Consider the following 22,308-nt stretch of genomic DNA (forward strand, 5'->3'; position numbering starts at 1 on the left):
TATTCTGTTAAATCAAACCCTCCCGCCAGCTAGCTTTAAAAGAATATAACCTAGAAACAGTGTAAACATACTCTTTTTGTGAACCTCTTTTTGTAATTTTGAGGTAATTTATCATTATCAATAGCAAATATCATAGAAAGACAAGTGGTAGGCTAATAATGCTATTGAACATCTTCATTAATGTTTTATAGTAAATTCTTAATTCATAAGAATATTTCTTGCTCAACAAGAATAACACCATTATAAAGTATATATATATATATATATATATATATATATATATATATATATATATATATATATATATATATATGTGTGTGTAAAGTAGTGAAATTCCATTCAAATATATCAGATTCTAAGAATCCAACAAGATCCTAAAGGATAAAATGAAATTCCAATAGGATTTTTTGACAAGGGATGGTTGTGTTTTTTGCTCTGAGGTGCCTTTTTCCCCTTCTTGCAGTGCTAATTGTTATTTCTTTGTGAACTATGCAAAGAAATAATTCATATAATAATAAATAAATAATATATAAAAAATTATGTTGCTAAGCTAGCATGCCATCCCAAAATTAGCCAATCAATATTTTTCTATCTTCTGTGATAGATAGAGTTAAAGGTCCAGTTTGTGATATTTAGGAGGATAAATGCAATATAAAATGCATTTTCAGTGGTGTAAAGACCTTATGAACCGTTATGTTCTATCTACATACACCGTGGGTCCCCTTACATGCGAATAAAAACGTCACACTTATTTTGTTTCTCAATCAGTGTTTGATTATTCAGGTCTGGCTCATGGCCACAGAACACGGAAGTAGCGTTCGGATAACGAATGTATCGCCGATTGTTCGAGTGCCAGCGGCCTTGTGATCACCTGTCTATCTGCAGTTCATCTTCACGAACAATGCGTGTCCCTCAGGTGTCAAGGTGAGGATGATGATGATGATGATGATGAGACCTGTGTTTACAATCATTATGTGATAATAATCACACCGTGTGTTTAATAATTCTGCAGAGCTGAGAGAGTGTGACAGCAGCTTATGTAGGTCATTTACATGTGTGAGCCATTTATTACAGGATTTCTGTTTTTGATTTGCTAATATGAAATATCCAGATGGTTTTTATGCATTGATCCAATGATTGAAAGGGATTTTTGGTTTATTAGAGCTCAAATCAGTCTAAATTCTTAGGAATGAGACAAATTAAGCACCTAAAATGCACTGTAACAGTGCAATGGTGTTATATTTTCATTTAAAAATGTATTTTTTTTTCTGTGTTTCACCCATGAGAAAACATCCAAGGTCGTGAAATTGTTCTTGATATCCAAAAGAACATTTGTGTAACTTGTTGAAGAGCTTGTTGTTTTTATCTTGCTGTCTCCAGCATGTTTATGTGAGGAAAGTCTCTGAGTAACTCCACGTGTGTTGTGAGATCAGTTTGTCCAGAGATCTGGGTGTCTGGATGTCTGGATGTCTTCCTGTGCTTAAATATTTGTACTGAACTTAAAACAGCTCCATTGCTTATTTTAGATTGAGTATATTTGGGGTTTAATGTCTTTATGACAGAATGGAGAGAGAGAGAGGGAGAGAGAGAGGAAAGTATTGTGGAGAGATCAGAATATGAAGCTGACTGGATTCAAAACTGTATGGAAGCTGGTTTCCACTGAATGAAAAATAAAAAGGTAATTGTGACTTTTTTCTCACAATTGTGAGTTTACATCTCGCAATTCTGACTTTTTTTCTCAGAATTGCGTGATATAAAGTCAGAATTGCGTGATGCGTGATATAAAGTCAGAATCGTGAGTTATAATGTCAGAATCGCGAGTTATAAAGTCAGAATCGCGAGATATAAAGTCAGAATCGCGAGATATAAAGTCAGAATTGCGAGATATAAAGTCAGAATCGCGTGATATAAAGTCAGAATCGCGTGATATAAAGTCAGAATTGCGTGATATAAAGTCAGAATCGCGAGTTATAAAGTCAGAATTGTGAGTTATAAAGTCAGAATCGCGAGATATAAAGTCAGAATCGCGAGATATAAAGTCAGAATTGCGAGATATAAAGTCAGAATTGCGTGATATAAAGTCAGAATCGCGTGATATAAAGTCAGAATCGCGAGTTATAAAGTCAGAATTGCGTGATGCGTGATATAAAGTCAGAATCGTGAGTTATAAAGTCAGAATTGCGTGATATAAAGTCAGAATTGCGAGTTATGAAGTCAGAATTGTGAGTTATAAAGTCAGAATCGCGAGATATAAAGTCAGAATCGCGTGATATAAAGTCAGAATCGCGTGATATAAAGTCAGAATCGCGTGATATAAAGTCAGAATTGTGAGTTATAAAGTCAGAATTGTGAGTTATAAAGTCAGAATTGTGAGTTATAAAGTCAGAATTGCGTGATATAAAGTCAGAATTGCGAGTTATGAAGTCAGAATTGTGAGTTATAAAGTCAGAATCGCGAGATATAAAGTCAGAATCGCGAGATATAAAGTCAGAATTGCGAGATATAAAGTCAGAATTGCGTGATATAAAGTCAGAATCGCGTGATATAAAGTCAGAATCGCGAGTTATAAAGTCAGAATTGCGTGATGCGTGATATAAAGTCAGAATCGTGAGTTATAAAGTCAGAATTGCGTGATATAAAGTCAGAATTGTGAGTTATAAAGTCAGAATCGCGAGATATAAAGTCAGAATCGCGAGATATAAAGTCAGAATCGCGAGATATAAAGTCAGAATTGCGAGATATAAAGTCAGAATCGCGTGATATAAAGTCAGAATCGCGTGATATAAAGTCAGAATTGCGTGATATAAAGTCAGAATCGCGAGTTATAAAGTCAGAATTGTGAGTTATAAAGTCAGAATTGCGAGATATAAAGTCAGAATTGCGAGATATAAAGTCAGAATTGCGTGATATAAAGTCAGAATCGCGTGATATAAAGTCAGAATCGCGTGATATAAAGTCAGAATTGCGTGATATAAAGTCAGAATTGCGAGTTATAAAGTCAGAATTGTGAGTTATAAAGTCAGAATTGTGAGTTATAAAGTCAGAATCGCGAGATATAAAGTCAGAATCGCGAGATATAAAGTCAGAATCGCGTGATATAAAGTCAGAATCGCGAATGATATAAAGTCAGAATCGCGAGTTATAAAGTCAGAATTGTGAGTTATAAAGTCAGAATCGCGAGATATAAAGTCAGAATTGCGAGATATAAAGTCAGAATTGCGAGTTATAAAGTCAGAATCGCGTGATATAAAGTCAGAATCGCGTGATATAAAGTCAGAATCGCGAGTTATAAAGTCAGAATTGCGTGATGCGTGATATAAAGTCAGAATCGTGAGTTATAAAGTCAGAATTGCGTGATATAAAGTCAGAATTGCGAGTTATAAAGTCAGAATTGTGAGTTATAAAGTCAGAATTGTGAGTTATAAAGTCAGAATCGCGAGATATAAAGTCAGAATTGCGAGATATAAAGTCAGAATTGCGAGATATAAAGTCAGAATCGTGTGATATAAAGTCAGAATCGCGTGATATAAAGTCAGAATCGCGTGATATAAAGTCAGAATTGCGAGATATAAAGTCAGAATCGTGTGATATAAAGTCAGAATTGCGTGATATAAAGTCAGAATCGCGAGTTATAAAGTCAGAATTGCGAGATATAAAGTCAGAATCGCGAGATATAAAGTCAGAATTGCGAGATATAAAGTCAGAATTGTGAGTTATAAAGTCAGAATCGCGAGATATAAAGTCAGAATCGCGTGATATAAAGTCAGAATCGCGAGATATAAAGTCAGAATTGCGAGATATAAAGTCAGAATTGCAAGATATAAAGTCAGAATTGCGAGTTATAAAGTCAGAATTGCATGATATAAAGTCAGAATTGCGAGATATAAAGTCAGATTTGCGAGATATAAAGTCAGAATTGCGAGTTATAAAGTCAGAATTGCGTGATATAAAGTCAGAATTGCGAGTTATAAAGTCAAAATCGCAAGTTATAAAGTCAGAATTGCGAGATATAAAGTCAGAATTGCGAGATATAAAGTCAGAATTGCGAGATATAAAGTCAGAATTGCGAGATATAAGCCATGTTACTTCTTAAAGGGATAGTTCACCCCAAAATCATCCTCATATCAGTTCCATATCTGTACAACTTTCTCAGGAAAAAAAGGTACAAAAGCTTTTTTAATGTGTATCATTTAGGTACTAATATGCACTCTTTAGGTACAAAGGGTGGCTCCCCAGTGACAGCTTTTGTACCTTTTTTCTGAGAGTGTGTGGATCACACAGAAGAACCCTCAGGGTGAATTATTCCTTGAAACATATTTTCTTTCTGAGTGTGTCTTTCATGTGTGTATATCTTTCATTCCCAGCTCTCCACGGATCCAGGCGCTGTTGACCAGCGCATCCTCAGGTCTAGAAGGCTTCAAAGCTCACGCTGTCTTCCAGGAGATCAATAAAAAGCTGCATGAGGTACGAGAAGGCTGCTCGGGTTAATTTATCTGAATTTGTTGGCTGTAGTGGTAAAGCCTCTTAACGCCTCAGCATCTCTGCCTGAGGCTACATCAAGATGGATCTGAATTCGGGTTATTACCCAGCTTTAATCATGTCAGCGATGATCCGCTGTCAGGCCTGTTTTTCCCCGCTGGCTTGTGTGAAAGCTTTTTGTTCAGACTGCAAAGTTATTGGGTGCTGAAAGGATCATCATTTCATTAAACCCAAATCCCTCAGTCCGATCTAGACGATCTTTTCATGTAATTTCATGTGTATCACATACTTTGATGAATCTGCAATATATGTGTCCATCCCCTCCTCAATCTGCTGTTTCATGACCTGCGTAATACCTCAAATCGAGGCATGACAGTGCCTTTACCCGCTGAGTTTACAGGAATAGTTATTTTCCACATATTTTTCCATACATTGAAGGAAAAAAAATAGGAATGTGTATATATATATACACACACACACACACACACACACACACACATGCATACATAAACTACTGTTCAAAAGTTTCGGATTATTATGTGACATTGAACACTGGAGTAATGATGCTAAATTTAGCTTTATTATTAGGCTTTATTGTTTATGCATGCAATGGTTTTTTCACATTTGTCATACTGTATAACAGCATGGTCACAAACATCAATGTCCACTTTGAAACCAGTTATTGCTCTATATAAACAGGCAATTAAGATATTTGACAAAAAACCAATGAGATGGCATCATTGTGATATCATACAAAAGCATAAGCTTTTTACCTTTGAAAATTTTGTAAATTTTAGTATTTTGAAATTGACTTTTAAATGTTTGAACAACTGTGTGTCACCACTGATCTCTGGCCTCATGGAGAGGCGTCGGGGCTCTTTTAGACTTTCCACCAGAGCCTCAGTTAGTGGGGATTGTGTGCTCCCGAAGTTTAGAACATCTTTTGGACAGTCTAGCTTCTCTTTTAGAGGGGCGACACTATGGAACTCTCTCCCCACAGGATTCAAATTACAGAGCAATATTAATATCTTCACCAGAGAGCTCAAAAAGTGGCTTAAATCGGGCCAAAGTTGTTCTCATGTGTAAACTGTGCCGTGTTTTGTTTAATAATGTGTTTTTTTGTTTTTTTTCTGTTAAAAAAGTCCCTATGGACAGGTGTTGAAAATTAGCATATGTGCTATAACACTTTAAACAATGCATCTGGTTTGTCCAATGTTATTGCTATGTCCATATTAAATAAATAAATAATAATAAAAAAAATCCAGGTTTGATCACAGGAATAAATTACATTTTAAAATATTTTCTAATAGAAAACAATTATTTTAAATTATAATAATATTTCACAATATTTTTGTTTTTATAGTCTTTTTTTTTTTTTTTTTTGTAATCAAATAAATGCAGCCTTAGTGAGCAGAAGAGATTTACCGACTCCAAACTTGAACGGCAGTGTGTAAATAATGTTAAGCTACAAAAATCAAATAAATAAGCAAAGTTTATATCAGGGGTTTTCAAACTTCTTCCTGAAATATAAAAGCATCTATTATCTTACATTAAATACATTTATTCTATGTGAGAAAAATATTTCTTATATGTTAAAGACAACATTTAATTTTGTGTCCAGAATTAAATAATAGATTTTTTTTAACTATCATGCAAATGAATATTAACAGTTAGTAATTATATTTATTTTTTTTTCCATTAAACTGTATGTAGTTTTTTTTTTCATTTTTTATAATTATAAATAATTATAATGAAACAATAAAATAAAATAAAATAAAATAATTGCAATTAACATCTTTAAATAAAATAAAATAAATAAAATAATCTGCAATTAATTGTTTTCTGACCAGTCTTTAGAAAGCAGAATGAAATTATCAAATTAGGTTAATGTAAAAGATATGTTAAAAACATCATATTAACATTTTTAAAATCTTTTTTTCTCTGAAAGACAGTATGAATTCAGATAACTTGTAATATAAGTTGTATCGACTACTTTTATGCTGTCTTATTGGAGCTTGATAGTAAAAACAACCATAATATCTTTGCAAAATATATTGTGTAGTGTTGTTGTATCCTTTCGGATGGGTTGGGAACCACATAAGGGTGAGTAAGCGATGGCAATTTTAATTTTTGTTTGAACTATCCATTTAAAGCCCTCGTTTATTCATCAGTGCCTCGGCCGTATTCAGATTCAGTCTGGGTTCTGTTAGAGGCAGATAAAAGATGCATATTTGTTATTGTTCATCGGTGACACTGTCACCCTCTTGAGAGGCGAGACACTGATAATCTCACTATCAGCCACATTTCAGCTTCTGCCAAAAAAAAATTACTCAAATAACAGCCTGTTACACAACAGAAGTACTCTGGGGGAAAACCGATGCGCTTTCAAATCAGTTTTGCTCCATTACACTCTGCAATGCAGTGTGTAATTTTACAAGGAAATTTAATGTTTCACTCACCCAGGCAGGAAGGCTGAGCGAGACGGTTTATGCGCCACATTTCGCTGTTGTTTTTCAGCTGTTTTATGACTGTATTTGTTTGTGTAAAAAGCCAGCAAGTAACAAATATGATGGAAATGTTGTTTGTATGCAATGCAAGTGTTTGTTACTGTTTCATTGTCTGTTTTCAAGGTTAAAATTACCCCATGATTTACTCATCCTCAAGCCATCCTAGGTGTATATGACTATCTTCTTTTAGACGAACACAATCTGAGATATATTAAAGGTGCCGAAGAACATGTTTTCAAAAGATGTAATATAAGTCTAAGGTGTCCCCTGAATGTGTCTGTGAAGTTTCAGCTCAAAATACCCCATAGTTTTTTTTAATTAATTTTTTTAACTGCCTATCATTATAAATGCGCTGATTCAGGGTACGCGGCCCCTTTAAATCTCGTGCTCCACGCCCCAAGAGCTCGCGCTTGCCTTAAACAGCATAAACAAAGTTCACACAGCTAATATAACCCTCAAAATGGATCTTTACAAAGTGTTCGTCATGCAGCATGTCTAATCGCGTAAGTATGGTATTTATTTGGATGTTTACATTTGATTCTGAATGAGTTTGATAGTGCTCCGTGACTAAAGCTAACATTACACACTGTTGGAGAGATTTATAAAGAATGAAGTTGTGTTTATGAATTATACAGACTGCAAGTGTTTAAAAATGAAAATAACGACAGCTCTCTTGTCTCCGTGAATACAGTAATAAACGATGGTAACTTTAACCACATTTAACAGTACATTAGCAACATGCTAACGAAACATTTATAAAGACAATTTACAAACATCACTAAAAATATCATGATATCATGGATCATGTCAGTTATTATTGCTCCATCTGCCATTTTTCGCTATTGTTCTTGCTTGCTTATCTAGTCTGATGATTCAGCTGTGCACAGATCCAGACGTTAATACTGGCTGCCCTTGTGTAATGCCTAGAACATGAGCTGGCATATGCAAATATTGGGGTCATACATATTAATGATCCCGACTGTTACGTAACAGTCGGTGTTATGTTGAGATTCGCCTGTTCTTCGGAGGTCTTTTAAACAAATGAGATTTACACAAGAACAAGGAAACAATGGAGTTTGAGACTCACTGTATGTCATTTCCATGTACTGAACACTTGTTATTCAACTATGCTGAGGTAAATTAAATTTTTGAATCTAGGGCACCTTTAAAAAATATCCTGGCTCTTCCAAGCTTTATAATGATAGTGAATGGCGCTCCTGAATTTGAAGTAGAAAAAGTGCATCCATCCATCATAAAAGTAATCCATACAGCTCCAGGGAGTTAAGAAAGGCCTTCTGAAGTGAAGCAATCGGTTTGTGTAAGAAAAATATCCATATTTAAAACTTAAAATAACTAGCTTCCGGCAGAAGGCCTACACAAGTTGAGTTAGCACAAATGAGTAACCCCTGATGCGAAGTATGACGCAGGATGCAGGAGTATCGTAAGCTTAGATGCATCTCGCGGTTCAAACAAATAGGGCCTCTTCTCTTATATTGAAATCCTCCGACATTTCTCTTTAAAAATGATCGATTTAGACTTCTGATTCGTGACCGGTGTTTTGATTTGCTCTCTCCTCTGTGCTTCCGCATTCGTCAATGCGTCATGCGTCGGGTCAGAAGTTACTCTTTCGCTGAAACTCAGAAACGCACAACACACAGTGGTGTTTAGTTTCTGAATGAATCCGCGTTTTGAGCGAATCAGTCGAGTGAATCAATGATTCAATGGTTCATTCATAAAGAGAGCCGTTTACTTCATTCCTGAATTAATCAACTATTTGAATGAATCAAATGAACGAATGACTCAATGATCTACTCATTTAGACATTTACCGCCACCTACTGGCAGTTTTAATTTCTTATTTAGAGTATCATTTCATTAAAAAAAAAAATAATTTTCCCATATTAATAAAAAACTATTAAAGGGATAGTTCACCCAAAAATTACCTTTTGCAGGTAATTTCTCAACCAAATTTGATGTGCGATTTCATTTCTGATCAATTAATTGTGTAATTAATTAAATTATTTTTTTGCTGCGTGAGAGCCCTAGTTAATGCATTAACTAACATAAACAATGAGCAATACATATTTACAGCATTTATTATCCTTTGTTAATGTTAGTTCACAGTGCATTAACTAATATTAATTAACAGATACAACTTTGAATAGTAGTAAATGTTGAGATTAACATTAACTAAGATTAATAAATGCTGTTCATACTTGGGTTATGTTAACTAATGTACTTAACTAATGAAACCTTACTGTAAAGTGTTATCATATAATGTATATAAATAAATGGCTCAAAATAAAATTTACACATTCATATCTGTTTGAGGGGACAAAATGTTATCTCTACATTTCAGTTTAGCTGCGGTTCACACAGTTTTTGGTGGGTGTGCAACCGATGACCTGTGTGTGTGTGTGTGTGCAGGATGGAGAGCAGTTTGTGAAGAAGATCGGAGGTGTGTTTGCCTTCAAGGTAAAGGACGGGCCGGACGGAAAGGAAGCCACCTGGATCGTTGATGTTAAGAACGGAAAAGGCTCTGTTCACAATGATGCTGGTAAGTGTGTTATAAACCCGAGGTTGCAGATGCTGTGAACAGCTGACATTTCCTAGTTCATCATCAATGTCTCGGGCTGAACGCATCGCACCAGGTGTAGTTAGTTTATGTGAAAATAGCTCTAAGGTTGAAGGAGAGGTTTAATACCTTTTACCCAGTAGAAGTTTGACATTTTCACATCTTACGGAAAAGCACGAACCGTTATCAGAACACACACATCCCCAAAATGTTTTTTTTTTTTTTTTTTTGTCAGCGTTTATTAAAAAACATCCATTATGATGAGCCTCGTGTTCTATAAAAAGGGATGGTTAGATATTGTTAGACAAACCCAGTTTTTCTTACAAAGCAAGTGGATGGATGGATGGATGGATGTCCTCATCACTTTTATCCCATCTTGAAGTACGACCAAGCGTCAAGTCAAATTTATTAACATTCAAAATACACACTGATTCCAAGCAGCTTTACAGAAAGTTACAATGTTGAGTCTGTAATGCCTTTGTGCTTTAACAAGTTTTTGGTATGATATTTAACAATGATATAAGTGAAATCAGATGCATGTAAATGTCATGAATCCCAACTCCTGGCCATAGGGAGCACTGGTTCTTTGCTAAGTTGTAAGGATCAGTATTGAGTAATTGCCTTTAAGAAGATCATCTTTTTTACTCCGTTTTTGCAGCGTCCCCTATTAAATCGGCCCCTAAATAAGTTCGGATGAGGAAGCGTTTCCGGCGGGAAAGTGATGTCTGTGCATACCCTCTATTTGTGTGTGTGTGTGTGTGTGTGTATGGCCACAGCCATGAGATTAGTGTGAAGGATGAGAGGAAATGAAAATAAGTGAGAGTGTGTGTTCGGTCTAATGACCAGGATCAAAGCCACTCACACATGCTGGATTCTGATTCGTTGTGTAACAAGAGCTAAAGACACCAAACCAACAGGTGATGAGCTGCATTGTCTGGCTGCATTGTTCAGGCTCACAAATATTTTTACCTCTCACTCCTGTTAGTTTTTATGGAAGCTTGTTTCCACCATGGAATAAGGGTAATTGCAAGTTTATCTCACAATTCTGACTTTTTTTTCTCAAAATTGCAAGTTATAAACTCACAATTGCGAGTCGGAATTGTAAGTTATAAAGTCAGAATTGCGAGATATAAATTCAGAATTGTGAGTTATAAATTCAGAATTGCATGATATAAAGTCAGAATTGTGAGATATAAATTCGGAATTGCGAGATATAAAGTCGGAATTGCGAGATATAAAGTCGGAATTGTGAGTTTTAAAGTCAGAATTGCAAGTTTTAAAGACAGAATTGCGAGATATAAAGTCGGAATCGCGAGATATAAATTCAGAATTGCATGATATAAAGTCAGAATTGTGAGATATAAATTCGGAATTGCGAGATATAAAGTCGGAATTGCGAGATATAAAGTCGGAATTGCGAGTTTTAAAGTCAGAATTGCAAGTTATAAAGTCAGAATTGCGAGATATAAAGTCGGAATCGCGAGATATAAATTCAGAATTGCATGATATAAAGTCAGAATTGCGAGATATAAAGTCAGAATTGCGAGTTTTAAAGTCAGAATTGCGAGTTATAAATTCAGAATTGCGAGTTATAAATTCAGAATTGCATGAAATAAAGTCAGAATTGTGTGATATAAAGTCAGAATTGCATGAAATAAAGTCAGAATTGTGTGATATAAAGTCAGAATTGTGTGATATAAAGTCAGAATTGCATGAAATAAAGTCAGAATTGTGTGATATAAAGTCAGAATTGTGTGATATAAAGTCAGAATTGCATGAAATAAAGTCAGAATTGTGTGATATAAAGTCAGAATTGTGTGATATAAAGTCAGAATTGCATGAAATAAAGTCAGAATTGTGTGATATAAAGTCAGAATTGTGTGATATAAAGTCAGAATTGTGAGATATAAAGTCAGAATTGTCAGTTATAAAGTAGGAATTGCAAGTTTTAAAGTCAGAATTGCGAGTTTTAAAGTCAGAATTGCGAGTTATAAATTCAGAATTGCAAGTTTTAAAGTCAGAATTGCGAGATATAAAGTCAGAATTACATGTTATAAAGTCGAAATTGCGAGTTATAAAGTCAGAATTATGTGTTATAAAATCGAAATTGCGAGTTATAAAGTCAAAATTGCATGATATAAAGTCTGAATTGCGAGTTATAAAGTCAGTATTGCATGTTATAAACTCGCAAATTGGGAGAAAAAAGTCAGAATTGTGAGAGGAATAGGTTGCAATTACCTTTTTTATTTTTTTATTTAGTGGCGAAAACATGCTTCCATAAATTTTGCCCATATAGGCACCAATATCCCCATGGTGAAGTTCTTTTTTTCACTAGTACTTCACTGGGGTAAAAATGTTAGCAATCCTTTTTAGCAATACACTGTCGCAACGCCATTGGCATACACTTGCTGCATGTCTCATAAAATATTCAAAAATGTTAATATCTGGGAGAAAGAGAAGAGCAGACAATATGGAAACTCTGTACGGTTTTCTGTGCACACAGAAAGCTGCCTCTCAGCACACTAGTACAGAATTGAACTCTCTTTCGTGACTTTTCATGCTTGAACAGACAAATACAAAATTATGTCAAAATATCAGTTTTTGGTGAGAATTCATCTAAACTCAGTTGGTTATGTCTTAAGTGAAAATAAACAGTTGGGAGAATATCCAATGTGTATCAGTATATTGGACCTGTGCATTCGATCTTAAAGTGATGGCAGTCTAATAAACCTGCCGCTTTCCGTCATTAATGTTAATCAAACAACAAAAGAAAGAGAAAATCACTCACTGCTCTTGACTGAATAACTCTAATAACTTTAATAAGGATTAATCTATATTTAATTAATACAAATAAATATGTCTGCTTGAAAGAATGAAGAATGTTGAATGCAGGTTGTTATAAAGAATGCATAAATAATAATTGAAAATACCATGTGTTTTCTTTACGAGAAGTGGTTTTATTTAATTTTAAGTTAAATAAAGACATGTTATTTGTCACAGCGGTTATATCTGTTATATCTATATATCTATATTCATATTAACAGGTTACTAGATGTTTTCTCCAGGTGTATATAATGAGTTTAGAGAAATGCTTAATTGATGCATTACAATTGAACTAAACCCATTTGATTTTAGTTGACTAAAACAATTCACATGGCTTAAGTATGACTAAAACTAAATGGCATTTTAGTCAAAAGACTATGACTGAAACTAAATCAAAAATATGCTGTTAAAATTGAACACTGTTTCAAACTCAAACTTCGTTTTGGCTTGATTTTGACGAAATGACGTCACACCAGTTTGTTTTTCGATTTCTCTTAAAGTATATTGTGCTCTTCAGTGTTCTCCTTTTGTGTTTCTCAGAAAAGAAAGCAGACTGCACTATTGCCATGGCCGACTCTGACCTACTAGACCTCATGACTGGAAAGATGAATCCACAGACCGTAAGTAGTGATGAAGCCAAATCACCAAAACAACCCTATGACTGTACCTCAAATAAAATGATTCATCTATCCAATTTTTCAGTTACAAGCTAGACTGTAAAAAAAAAAAAAAAAATCTACAAAATCTGACTGACCCCGAGTTATTGAACGGTAGTGCACGTCAAATTATACAAGTCAAATAGGTCGCGAATGTCATTTCATCCCGACTTTTAAGCATATGTTGCATAAAATAAAATCCTTGAAAATAATGTCTTTAAAAGAGTGGGAATGGCTGCAAAAGCAGATCTCTTAACATTTCCAAGTGGTTTGTATGGTTATAATTATGATTTTGGCTGATCGCGGTCTCAGTTTTCCCGTTTGGATTAACCACAGAGACTCATCCCACATAACCCCGGTGTTTTTCTTTCTTTGACACTGTCTTGCGTAGGTTTGCAGTAAGAGCTGCACCTGCATATGGTGGTGAATTCAAAGCAGTATTGTTTTTAGCCTCAAATGCGCTCTTATTTGGTTTTTCAAGGTCTGTCTTTTCAGGGACCTCAAGTTTGAGCATTGTGTAGCTTCCACCCTCCTTTTGTACATTGTCTTAAACCCACCTACTGTTTTCCATGAATAATTTCTCCAGACGCTCAAAAACACACTTTCCCCCTCTCTCTCCTTTTACTAATGCTATTGGCCCATGTTGAGAGAGAGAGATTGTGCGGCCTCCCGTCTGGATCAGAGCAAGTTTCCATGCCTTCCAGTTTCCACGCTTCCTCTAATCTAAGCTCCTCACCCTTCATGGAAAAGCCACAGATGGAGTGAAAGACATTTTTGACCCATTACACATCAACTAGCTCAAGTGAGACCATTTAACCTGGCGATGCTCAACTGGTTCAGTAGCCAAGATCACAAATGTTTTGTTTTGTTTTTAGCAGGAGACACTTTTTAAATATGCTCTAAATGTTTGGATCTCTTAATATTTAATTGTAGTGATTTTTTTTTTTTTTTTTTTTTTTAAATATTGTAGTGTTGACTGCATTCGTGATTTTTAACCATTCAACCTGTTTGGTTATTGTAAGATATTTATCTTTTAATATTTGGGAAATATAGGTCAACAACTATACACAATAAAAACTAAACTATAAAAAGTGCCGTTAATCTCACATTTAACCCTTTGAGCGGTACGGTCCCACATATGGGATTTTTATTTCAGTGCCCCTGGGCGTACGGTACCACATATGGGATTTCGAACGTTCAGCGACGTCACATAACTGCCAGATTCAAATTGTGCTTTCGCGCTCTGGCTACAAGACGGACGCGCGCAGCTCTTGTCATATATCACAGCTATGCAGTGTTTTCAGGCACATAATGTTTATTTTAAGGTTTCAGACATTTAAATATGCATAAGCACCATTAAAACAATACATTAAGCGTTTATAATTTACACATTGATGTCCGACATCAGTGGAAGCAGCAATAACAAATATAATTTGGCGACATTTATTCATATCAGACACACATAATGGGCCTAAGTAACTATAAAGTTTACTCTATTATTCTTCCAGTTCACCAGCCACTTACTTGCATATATTTCGGAAGAAAATGATGAATTAACCTGCTGTAATCCGACTGACAGGACTCTTGTGAACTGCAGCGCAAACTAAGATGGCGGCGCCCATCTCGCATTATAGATCAAGATAAAGATCATTTATAAAGGTTTTAAAACGACAAAGCACACTCACTTACACATATTTGAGAATCGGAATATCAGATAGTTGATGACATGGTAAGCAATTTTGCGAATATTTTAAATAAAAAAGGAAAACTAAATAATAGCGATCCATCTGTCATACAGTGTTATTGTTGCTGCATTCAGCGCTCGTGACACGCAAGACGCGTCGCCATGGAAACATTAAAGGCGAACGTTCTAAAATAACGGTCGCCTTAAAAAAACTCACTCTGGGGGGACAGTTAGAATATTTTAAACTCACGATCGAAAGGGTTAAGCCTTTTTTCAGCTTTTCATTTAAATGTGAAAGTTTCCCAAAGAGTTCCATTGATAGAATGTTCAGCATTCAAAATGTAACAGACAGTGATGACGTCATTGTAATGTTTGTATGATGAATTGTGATGGCTGAATAGTAACTGGTCTTCTTTCTTGCATTTGTTTGCATATTGCTAACAAATTCATGGAGTTTTGACTTGGTTTTCTTTCTGGCATCTATTTAATAAGGAAGCTTGTTTCCGCCACTAAATAAAAAATCTTTTTATCTCACAATTCTGCTTTTTTTTCCTCACAATTGTGTTTACATCTCACAATTCTGACTTCAGAATTGCGAGAGATAAACTCACATTTGCGAGAAATAAAGTCAGAATTGCGAGATATAAACTTACAATAGCGAATAATAGTCACAATTGCGAGATATAAATTCGCAATTCTGACTTTTTTCTTGCGGTTGCGAGATAAACACAATTCTGTCTTCCTTTCTCAGAATTGCGAGATACAAACTCACAATTGCGAGAAATAAAGTCAGAATTGCGAGATATAAACTTACAATAGCGAATAATAGTCACAATTGCGAGATATAAATTCGCAATTCTGACTTTTTTCTTGCAGTCGCGAGATAAACACAATTCTGTCTTCTTTTCTCACAATTGCGAGAAATAAAGTCAGAATTGCGAGATATAAACTTAAAATTGCAAGATATAAATTCACAATTTTGACTTTTTTCTCACAACTTTTCTCAGAATTTTATGATATAAACTCACAATTGCGAGAAAGTCAGAATTACAAGAAAGTCAGAATTGCGAGATATAAATTTACAATTGTGACTTTTTTCTCGCAATTCTGACTTTTCTCACAATTGCGAGAAATTAAGTTAGAATTGCAAGCTATAAACTGATATATTTCAGAATTGTAAGATTTAATAAACAATGGCAAGTTTTATAAAGTTCAAATCTGAGGAAACTTTTTATGACAATTGCAAGTTTATATCACACAATTCTGAGAAAAAATTCAGAATTGTGAGGAAAAAAGTCGCAATTATACCTTTTTTTATTTTTTATTCAGTGGAAGAAACAAGCTTCCATAATTTAACCACCTTTGCATTCATTATTATTTAAGTTTTTTTTTTTTTTTTTAAGGACATGCATATCTAGTGTTAAATTGTGATTTTATGTCACCACAAAGCAAATTCAAAACAAAATTCACTGTTCATTCTAATCCACTCAAACCGTCAAAAACATGATAAAGAACAATTTTGATTATAGATATTTTTTGAGCCTGTTTCTCTCAGATCTCTCCATTATGTCTTCAAATACAACTGAGTGGGGAAAATGAGAGTTGGGTCATCAAAGGGTTAAGTAGTGAGGTTTGGTTTTCCTCACGCTGCACTTTTTAGTAATATCCATCAGCATGAATTCTGGCTATATTTACCTGGCCTTAATTCATTTTTATATTGTATAATTGCATCCAAGAAGCTGGGATAGGATGTTTGGGAACAGACTGAAACGAGAAGTCATTAACCACGTTCACTCGTGACTCGTGTTTGACATGTTTTAGTTCTACCTGAGCTCTTCCTGTTAGCAGTCATTGAGGCGCGCGGTTGTGCAGTGCTTACAATCAAGTCACTCGCTGAACACGCTTCAGGGTTTATTCCTCCTGCTGTCTCATTGAAGTTCTTCATCACTGCTGTGATGCAGTCATATCACGAAATGTCTTTCTGTGACTAGAGAGCAGATCAGGAGATACCTTGAAAACTTCTTCACAATAAAGGTGAAGGTTAATCAGATAAAAATCATTGATTGATTCATTCATTCAATTCAGTCATCAAAAGAAGTGAATGAATGAATGAATGAACCAATGAATTAATTAATAATTGATTGATTGATTCATTGATTCATTCATTCATTCATTCATTCATTGAATGAATGAATGAACCAATCAATGAATGAATGAACGATTGAATGAAGCATAGAATCAATCATTCATTGATGCATTCATTGATCAATGAATCAATCAATCAATGAATCAATCAATGAATCAATCAGTGAATCGATTAATTGATTGATTGAATGATTGATCGATCGATCATTAAATGAACGAACGAATGAATGAATCATTCAATCAATCATTTATTCAGTCAAATCACCTGATGTCTTCTACATAATGTTTTTTTTTTTTTTAAATGCAACTGCGAAACAAAATCAGTGTCTTCATTGTAAAAGAAAATCATATTCTGCTTTGAAAACTGAAAATTTTGAAAAATTTTGAAGAACTGACATTTTTTTCTGAGAGGCTTTTACATGAAGCAATTTGAATATCAATACAATATTACTGATAGTAGATACAAATAATAATTTCAAAATCACTGTTTTTCAGGCATTTTTAAATGGACAAGAGACTAAACTGTTGCATATAAAGGCAGAAAAATACTTCTACTCAAAATCAGTATTAATCACTCCTTTCTGTCTCCTCGTTCATGCAGGCGTTCTTTCAAGGCAAACTGAAGATCACTGGAAACATGGGCATGGCCATGAAACTTCAAAACCTGCAGCTGCAGCCAGGCAAAGCCAAGCTGTAAGAGGCGGAGTCAGGCTTAAAGAGGGTGGAGTCTTGAGTAGCTCCTCCCATAGAGTTCACTCTATTAGAGTAGCTGTACAGGAGTCAGAGACCAAATGTGTTTCTGCGCTGTAGTGTTCAGCCTCTTTCTAACAAGGGAAAGCAATAGTTCACCCAGACATAAAATGGTCATCGTTTACTCACCGTCGTTTCCCACAAAAGTAGTCCATATTACTTGCAAAAACTGATTTCTTCCTCAGTAGAACAGTCGCTTTCCAGAACAAATATCTAAACATTCTTAAATCAAGATACATTTACTTGAAAAGCATAGTTTTTCAGAAAACAAGACTTTAAAATAAGAAAAAGTATCTGCCAGTGGGGGTCAGAAAAATAAACTGAATTTAAATGCATAACAAGATAATTTTTCTTACCATTGCCTGACTTTTGTTTTCTTGGTTTTAGCATAAAATCACTTAATTAAAAAAAAAAAAAAAACACGTCATTTGGCTTCTCAAGTTATTGCATCTTAATTTAAAGGGATAGTTCACCCAAAAATGAAAATTTGATGTTTATCTGCTTACCCCCAGCGCATCCAAGATGTAGGTGACTTTGTTTCATCAGTAGAACACAAATGATGATTTTTAACTCCAACCGCTGCCGTCTGTCAGTCGTATAATGCAAGTCAGCGGGAACTTGGACTATAAGAGTAAATAAAACACGACAGACAAATCCAAATGAAACCCTGCGGCTCGTGACGACACATTGATGTCTTAAGACACGAAACGATCGGTTTGTGTGAGAAACCGAACAGTATTTATATCATTTTTTACCTCTACCTATGTCCAACTGCATTCATCACTCGATTCGTTTGGTCTGATCGCGCTCTGACAGCGGCAGTGATGTCTCGTGCATATACTTCAATGAGAGCGAGACATCACTTCTGTTGTCAGAGCACGATCAGACCAAACGAATCGAGTGATGAATGCCGTTGGACATAGTGGTGTATTAGAGGTAAAAAATGATATAAATACTGTTCGGTTTCTCGCACAAACCGATCGTTTCTTGTCTTAGGACATCAATGTGTCGTCACGAGCTGCAGGGTTTAATTTGGACTTGTCTAAGCAAGTTTTGTTTACTGTTATTGTAGAAGTTCCCATTCACTCCCATTATTTGACTGACAGACAGCAACGGTTGGAGTTAAAAATCATCATTTGTGTTCTACTGAAGAAACAAAGTCATCTACATCTTGGATGCTCTGGGGGTAAGCAGATAAACATCAAATTTTCATTTTTGGGTGAACTATCCCTTTAAGAATTGTTAGATATTAGTACCGGAAAATGACTATTAATTAAACTGAGGAAGAAAGACTTTTTTTCAGTACAGTCTTCTGGAGACAAACGAAATATATTATGAACAGTCATATGGGTTTGGAACAACATGAAGGTGAGTGAATGATGCCAGAAAATCTCATTTTCTGGGTGAATTATTTAATTATGAATCACTGATAGATACTGATAAGTACTATGTAATTAATACTGTTCTTATTAAGATCGATTTGATATCTTTGATACAGTTTTCCTTTGACTGACACCCATAACGGTTTCAATTATATGTGTGTGTGGATCGATTTCCCATAAGCCTACCTGCGGTGTTAAAAATGGTGTGTTTTTGCTCTGAAATAGTTTATTGGAAGTGAGACCTGGTGTAAAGTGGCTGCAGTGTGTGTGTGTGTGTGTGCCTAACTCAAAACTATCATCACACACACTGCATGGTGTTGGACTTTAATGAATGAATGGACATCTGGTTAAAATGTACGACAACATTGAAATTCTTTCTGTTTCATCTTTTTAGTTATTCTTCTTGGTTTATTCTGTTTTACTGCAGACAGCGATTATAAATATGTCCATCAAATCAGTGCATTGATATATTTTCAGGTGTTATTGGAGCATCGTTTCATGTGTGTCTCTCAAGCACGTCAGTGAATGCTAAAATACTTTTGTACTAAATAAACTTAATCTTTCTCATGAAAATGGGAAGTGTCCTTTTTAGTGTCTGTGTAGATGGATGATGGTCTATATGATGAGCCCTCAGTCTGGTGTTTATCACTTTCTTTTGCTTTTGGATCCTAAGAGATTGTGACATGCAGGAGGTTGTAGGTTCGAATCAAGCCGAAATTAACTTGAACTTTGGTTCAAAGCCCACCAGGGTCTATCCCTGATAGAGTGCGGCAGGGATATATTTGTATAGGACGAAAATACTGAATATGCTCATATTCAGTCCAGGGCTGTGTTTGAAATCGCCCCATATACCCTCATTCAGTGGCGAAGCTACCTGTGGGCCTTTTGAATTGTGGCCCACCAATAAATAATTGGTCATTTTTCAAAAAGATGTCTGAAATATCTTAATAAGCGATAATACGTACAATAAACGTTATCACAATAACTTTTTTCTTTACTCAACTATATATAAATACTGTTTTATGTGTTTGAGGAGCGGAGAAGTGTCTTAGTGTAGCATTTGTTATCGAATCATAGAAGATGACATCTTTGTCCTGTGTCGGCCACCACAGCTTCTCTATATTGCTATTCGCAACCTCACCACTAGATGGCGCTAAAATTTCTCGTCCTTCGCTGTTATAATTTTTCCTTTTATCCTTCCGGAGCTCCTGCTTGGGCTCCTCCTCGTTCCATTCCCGCAGCTCTCTGCCCCGCACACACTGCTTATTAATGTGGAGGCCATGCTTCAGAAAACCAATTTGATTTAGCAAGACAAAATTCAAACCAACGACCTTTTTGTTTTTAAGTGCTCTGATCATGTTGAAGCTTGTTTGCCTGTATATCTTTTTCTTGCTGTTCTTGTGAGATGATCCAGTGTAAGTGTGTGTTCCAGCACTCAGAAGTTTCCACTCACAGTTGTGGCCGGTGTCCAGCCTGCCACGCTTTTGTTTTTCCTTTGAAAACGTCAGCTGAAACACTAAATCCCTGAAACTGTTAACGAGCTCTGACCTACATTCCACAGCTGAGACTTTCTCTCTGTAACGAATGGAGACTCAGGCAGGGATCCATCTGCAGCATTTTATTAAAGTAGAGTGGTCGTACAGGCAGGGTCAAAACAGGAACAAACAGGAACAGTAAGGAACAGGCAGAATCGTAGTCAGGGTACAGGCAGTAGATCGAGGCAGGCGGATATCATACACAGAACGGTATACCAGGCAAGGGTCAGGACAGGCAGCAACGGGTCAAGGAACAGGGACAGGCAGCAACGGTAACAGAAAGGCAGACAAGATATAAACGCTCGGAATTGTACACTGGGGAAACAAGACTTCGCGGTGAGGTGGTGTGTGTGTGAGTCCTTTATAGTCCTGGTAATGAGTATCAGCTGGGTGTGGTGATTAGTGTGGAGTGTGCATGGCTGTATGTGGCAACAGGTGATTGGTGGAGTGAGTGCATGTGACTGACAGGGAGGATTATGGGAAATGGAGTCCGGAGTGAACAGGAACAGACTGTGATCGTGACATAACGCCCCCCTCCCGGAAGGCGCGTCCTCGCGACGTAAAGGAACAGCTAGGGAGGGGGGGGTGGGTGCATTGGAGATCTAACAGCAGCTGGGAACGGGATCTCCAATGCAGCCCCAGGGACTCAGGCAGCCACGGTGGGTCAGGTGGCTCGGGCGGCCACGGCAGGTCAGGTGGCCTGGGCGGCCACGGCAGGTCGGGTGGTTCAGGCAACCACGGCAGGTCGGGTGGTTCAGGCAACCACGGCAGGTCGGGTGGTTCGGACAGCCACGGCAGGTCAGGCGGCTTGGACGGCCACGGCAGGTCAGGCGGCTTGGACGGCCACGGCAGGTCAGGCGGCTTGGACGGCCACGGCAGGTCAGGCGGCTTGGACGGCCACGGCAGGTCAGGCGGCTCGGACGGCCACGGCAGGTCAGGTGGCTTGGCCAGCCACGGCAGGTCAGGCGTCTTGGGCAGCCACGGCAGGTCAGAGTCCATACATGGCCCTAGTGGCCTACAGTCCATGAATGGCCATAGTAGTTCAGGGGCCCTTAAAGGCCATGGTTGAGCAGGGTCCCCACCCACAAGCTCCCCACCCTCAGGTACACTGCCCCTCCCCAAAAAGTTCTTGGGGATTTCAGCGGGGCTCTTCGCAGGTTCGTGGGCAAGGAGTTCGGGTGGCGCCGGCAGGGCCAGGCGTGTGGGTGAAGCCGGCAGGGCAAGACGCCTGAGTGGTGCTGGCAGCGCAGGGAGCTTGGGTGGCGCTGGCAGGGCCAGGCGTGTGGGTGAAGCCGGCAGGGCGAGGAGCTCAGGTGGCGCCGGCAAGGCGAGGAGCCCAGGTGGCGCCGGCAGGGCGAGAAGCACAGGTGGCGCCGGCAAGGCGAGGAGCCCAGGTGGCGCCGGCAGGGCGAGAAGCACAGGTGGCGCCGGCAGGGCAAGAAGCACAGGTGGCACCGGCAGAGCGAGGAGCTCAGTAGGCGCCAGCAGGGCAAGACGCTTAGGCGGTGCTGGTAGAGCATGACGCTTGGGCGGAGCAGGAGAGACCTCTGGAGTGGTCTCCAGGCCCACAGCGGCCTCTTGAAGGGCGTCTGCGTCTTGAGGAGAGGAGGACGTCTTCTTCCTCCTCCTCCTCCTCCTCTGAGAGTGAGGCGATGGTTCACCAGCTGGAGCAGTCTCTGGAGCGGACTCAGTGGCTGGAACGCCCCCTACAACCTTCAGCACCGCAGGGGCGGCCATCGTGCCCGTGGGCACTGGCAAAGCAGCCATTTTGTC

At 37.3% G+C, this 22,308-nt stretch overlaps 1 protein-coding gene across 1 annotated transcript; it reads left to right on the plus strand.

The window, feature by feature from the left end:
• The first annotated feature begins 745 nt into the window (after positions 1–745).
• Positions 746–17,828, plus strand: scp2b (sterol carrier protein 2b). The gene is made up of 5 exons (XM_048178726.1): positions 746–924; positions 4,365–4,464; positions 9,413–9,542; positions 12,924–13,003; positions 17,470–17,828. The coding sequence occupies exons 1-5, from the start codon at positions 830–832 to the stop codon at positions 17,563–17,565; spliced, it is 501 nt and encodes a 166-aa protein (XP_048034683.1). The 5' UTR covers positions 746–829; the 3' UTR covers positions 17,566–17,828.
• Positions 17,829–22,308: the final 4,480 nt, after the last annotated feature.

This window comes from Megalobrama amblycephala, linkage group LG24, assembly GCF_018812025.1.
Source record: "Megalobrama amblycephala isolate DHTTF-2021 linkage group LG24, ASM1881202v1, whole genome shotgun sequence".
In the NCBI taxonomy this organism is placed as follows: Eukaryota; Metazoa; Chordata; class Actinopteri; order Cypriniformes; family Xenocyprididae; genus Megalobrama; species Megalobrama amblycephala.